The sequence below is a fragment of the Heteronotia binoei genome, chromosome 17 (assembly GCF_032191835.1).
Source record: "Heteronotia binoei isolate CCM8104 ecotype False Entrance Well chromosome 17, APGP_CSIRO_Hbin_v1, whole genome shotgun sequence".
NCBI classification, from domain to species: domain Eukaryota; kingdom Metazoa; phylum Chordata; class Lepidosauria; order Squamata; family Gekkonidae; genus Heteronotia; species Heteronotia binoei.
Window position 1 is genome coordinate 43099933 of NC_083239.1, and position 4399 is coordinate 43104331.

The window sequence follows — 4399 nt, forward strand, 5'->3', positions numbered from 1 at the left end:
ATTTCCCAGGATCCCCTCTATCCCTCTGATTGGGTGGCAAGGGTTTTGGAGGGAAACTGGCCCAGAGAGGGGTGGGGCCTGGGAGGAGAAGATAAAAGGACCAAGCCCAGGACGAGGGTGTTCTTTTCCTAGGAGGCAGAGCCGAGGAAGAGATGCTGCCAGGAAGAGACCCTCGCCCTGTGAGGTAGGGTGAGTAGGCCCAGCTCTGACTGACAGTTTAGGGACAGTAAGTTTGGACGCGTTAGGGCATTTGGTTATTTTTCTCTTCACCCCTTTTACTGTTTTATGCACCTTGTTTGTTATATTGTACTGACCTTTTAATAAACTTTTTTCCCCCTGTTGTTCACTCTGCCTGGTCCTCACGCCCATTATTTGGCCTAAGCTAAGGGAGGCCTGGAAGGCCTTGGGAGGGTACTCTGGGCCTTCTCAAGGGAGACCCTTAACCCAGAGTGGTGGCAGCAATTGGTAAGACCCCCCCTGAGACATGACAGCACCCAACACGCTGGGTCAGAACTTCACAGGTGCTTGCAAGATCAAAAAAGGCTGGGGACCCCTGGTTTAGAAGCTACTAGTGGGTATATGGATTGTTCTTCACCTTGCAGTTTCTAGAGAAGAAAATGGAAGTTTACTATTTGTATCACTCGTTGACTAACAGCTGAAACAAGGTGCCTCACATACAATACCCAGGGCCGGCCACAGACAGTCTGGCACCCTAGCTGAGGCTAACTTCCAGCGTCCCGTCACACGGGGAAGCGCCTAATTTGGCACTTCCAGAAGGCTGGTGCCCTAGTTGCCTAGTTTTCCTAGCGGCAGGGCTGAGCCTGACAATACTAAAGGCCTATGAGGAAGAAGAAGAGGAGACTGGATTTATACCCCGGCCTTCACTCAAATTTCCAAGCAGTTTACAATCTCCTTCCCTTCCTCTCCCCACAACAGACACCTTGTGAGGTAGGTGGCGCTGAGAGAGCTCTGACAGAAACCACTCTTGGGAGAACTCTGAGAGAACTTGTGACTGACTGACCCACGGTCATGCCAGCAGCTGCATGTGGAGGAGGAGTCGGGAATCAAACCCAACTCTGCCGGATTAGAGTCCGGGCACTTACCCACTACACCAAAATGGATCTTAGGAAGAACCATCTGGATCAGTGAGATAGATGCATTATCAGCAAACATCCTGAATAAGGCGCTGGAATTAACCAGCCACGAGGAGTAGGAAAGCCCTGGTCTCTGCCTGAATGGAGTACAATTCCAGACGATTCTTTATCAGCCTGTCACAGGCAAAGAGCAAGAAACTAGCTGGCAAAAGATCCTTTTTTGCTTCCCTCCCCCCCCCCCCCCGCATTCTTGTGGAAAAGGAATTTACACTGGGATTAGAAACTTGTTTGCAACCTGCTCTCGCGTAAAGCACAGGATTTGGTATCTGTGATCCCCAGAATTGGAAGGCACCGGTTCAAAACTCCAGGTCTCGATCAAGACTTGGATATATAGTGACCGTGTTTCAGAAAATGAAAATCAAAACATCAAGTTAACGTCCCAAATCCTGAGATTCAAGATTCTGCAACCGGGACGCTGCATCCAGACAAAGTGAGCTGTTTCTGCTTTCCAAGAAAACTTACTCCACTTCAGTGAGTTTTGGGGAGGGCCAGGAAACAGCAGAGAGAAGCCCAAACCCCAGCCCAGAAAGCCCTTTCCAGTCTCCCTCTGATCCCTGTGACATCGCTAGGCCCTGCCGCTGCCATGCTTTCACGATTTCCCCTCTACAGCCCTAAAGACTCTCAGTGGAATTTCGCTGTTATCCAACCCCACGTGTGCCTGGGACAATCAAGTCACAAGACAGACACACAGCCCTTGCTTTCCTCTGCGCACTGAGACCTCTCTTTCCCATCTAGATGGGAGATGCTCTGCAGGCCACAGGCTCCCAAGAAGCCTTGCTGAAAAGGTGCAGCATTCACAGATGACCATCCGAAAGGCTATATGCCATAAGGAAGCAGTGTAGGGGGTCTTTTTAGCCTCCTGGCCGAACAGCCTCAGATGAATAGAATGCAAACTCCTCCTCCTCAAAGAGAGGAGAGACGGTTTTCACCCTTTCCATCACCCGTTCTCTACTTTTTGCTCAGGCTACAGAGGCAGCATTTCCTACTAGGGGCAAACACTTCTTCAGCATCCTCTGAACCAGACATTCTTCATCCCTGGGGCACAACCAGTTTTGGCACTTCCTGGAACTTGGGGTTCCTTCGCCTTCTGACGAGGAAGGGTCCCTTTCTGTGCCATTCCTCGTCTCCCTCTGTTTTTTGCTCCTCACCCAGCAGCGTGCATTGTCTTCCTTCCTCCGCCCAGATCCAGGAAGCTGAGGGGCGTGGCCACAGCTTTCGCTAGAGCTCCCCCCGGGCGTGACGGATGTAGTGTTCATGCAGCCCCGCCTCTTGGTTAAAGCTCTCGCCGCATTCCATGCAGGAATAAAGCCGGGAGGGAAGCAGCTGCTGCGTCTGCTGGTGGAAGGCTTGGTGCCGACGCAGGTTCGAAAGCTGCCGGAAGCTCTTGCCGCAGTCTGGGCACTGGTGCGGCAGGCTGTGGCCGGCGGCGTGGCCCAGGCGATGATGCTGGTAGTTGGCCAGCTGGCCAAAGCGGCGGCCACAGTCAGAGCAGTCAAAGGTGGGTTGCAGGCAGGCTGTGCAGTCCGAGGGCGGGGTGGGCGCGTGGCCCCGCTGGTGACAGATGAGCGCCCGCGAGCTCTCGAAGGCCTTGTCGCAAATAAAGCAGACAAAGAGGGTGTCGCGCAAATTGGCCTGAACGAAGTCCTCCGGGTGTTCCCGCTTCATATGCCGCGCCTTGAACTTCTCATCCGGGAACGTGATCAGGCAGTGAAAGCACTGGTTTGCGCCCAAGCTGTCTGGAGAAAAGGAGAAAGACAGAGATTCAAACGGGGCCTGACAGAACCAGCAGCCTAAACTGCAGTCGCCTCTGCAAAATGGGATGGTTAGAGAGCTATGAAATAAGTTCATTCTTCTTGGCATCAGCGTCAGATTTGGGAACACACTAGTCTCACAACTTTCAGACAACTAGCTACTTTTAAGTCATCCATATACACAGCTGTTGGGGAGAATAGTAGGGGATATTAGGGAATTTTGGAATATAGAAACCTTCCCTATGACTCCCATTCCCACCAGGTTTGGAAAAGGGAGGGGGATGACTAGCAATGCCCCAGTGGTTTCAGAAAGACCGGGGTGGGGGGGAACTCTCCCAAAGTTGAAACAATTATCGAAAGAAAACCATTCTGCAGACATTTCCAAGCAAGAAGCAATTTCAGTATTCATTTTACAGAAGAAAAAAAGATAAACCAATATTTATAAACCAATAGTGCACATATATCTATTAAGGAATGCGTTCCAGCACTCTATCAAAATCTAACAATTTCTCTGCTTTTATCTGCTGCTGCTTGTGGGAGGCATTTCACCTAGCACATGCAGCTTCCATAGCCAAAGGAAAAAAGAAGTGGTTAGAGGAAGGGACACAGTCCAACTGCCACTGAGGAGTTTGTGCTTTCCCCTCCTAGGGATGGAGTACGCATGCCTTCATGCACAAGAACTGTAGCTCAGTGGTAGAGCATCTGCTTGGCATGCAGAAGGTCCCAGGTTCAGTCCTCGGCACCTCCAGTCTGAGTAGACAATACTGAGTTCAGTGGACCAAGAGTCTGATTCAGTATAAGGCAGATTTGTGTGCTCAAGACATACACAAACCCTCCAACATGAGAGGAGAAAGGAAAGAATGAACACTGGGTTAGGAGAATGACACCATGTGTGCACTAACAAGTGCTGTGTAGCATGAGGAAGTCAGAGCAGAAGAGAACAAAGTTTCTGCCAAGACAATTCCTATTCAATGTAACTAAGCATAAAACCAGATAGCTGGTTAACATCTTTCCTGGGCAATGAAAACTAGAAACTGCCTTTTGCTAAAAAACAAGAACTAGTGTTTTCAAGAACCTGCTCAGTTGCATGCAATAAGCCAATGACTGGCTATCTGTAGTGCAAACACATCCATATCCTGTGAAACCATGCAACTCCCCGCACGCAGACAGAACAAGATGTAAAGGGAAAATGTTAGAGCTTACATTTCTATTATCTTTACCAGAGATAACTAAACAGGAAATTCTCTAGCATCAATGACAGATCATGGTACTTACAGATTGTGCTACTGCTGGAGGATTCTTTGCCCTTGCTACGTGGGCTTGGGCAGACCGGCGACACTGCCATTGGGCTCTCCTCTTCCTCTATGCAGACAGGTTCTAGTTTACAAGTTGGCAGTGGCTCCCGTGTCGGTAGATCACTTGCCTTGCCATGGTTTGGGACCTTTGTAAGACGATGTTCAGTCAATGGTGGCTTGTTTACTTTAGCAGGTTCAG

General features: G+C 50.0%; 1 protein-coding gene across 1 annotated transcript; it reads right to left on the bottom strand.

The window, feature by feature from the left end:
- Window positions 1–1528: 1528 nt before the first annotated feature.
- On the bottom strand, window positions 1529–4399 carry ZNF576 (zinc finger protein 576). The gene is made up of 2 exons (XM_060257977.1): window positions 4181–4399; window positions 1529–2890 (listed from the first exon to the last, which is right to left on the bottom strand). The coding sequence occupies exons 1-2, from the start codon at window positions 4248–4250 to the stop codon at window positions 2373–2375; spliced, it is 588 nt and encodes a 195-aa protein (XP_060113960.1). The 5' UTR covers window positions 4251–4399; the 3' UTR covers window positions 1529–2372.

Bases quoted from the DNA above. Each gene is read 5' to 3' on its own strand.
- ZNF576 (XM_060257977.1), bottom strand. From the start codon at position 4,250: ATGGCAGTGTCGCCGGTCTGCCCAAGCCCACGTAGCAAGGGCAAAGAA. The intron at 2,891-4,180 runs GTAAGTACCATG...CCTTTTCTCCAG, and splicing joins CTCCAGCAGTAGCACAATCT to ACAGCTTGGGCGCAAACCAG.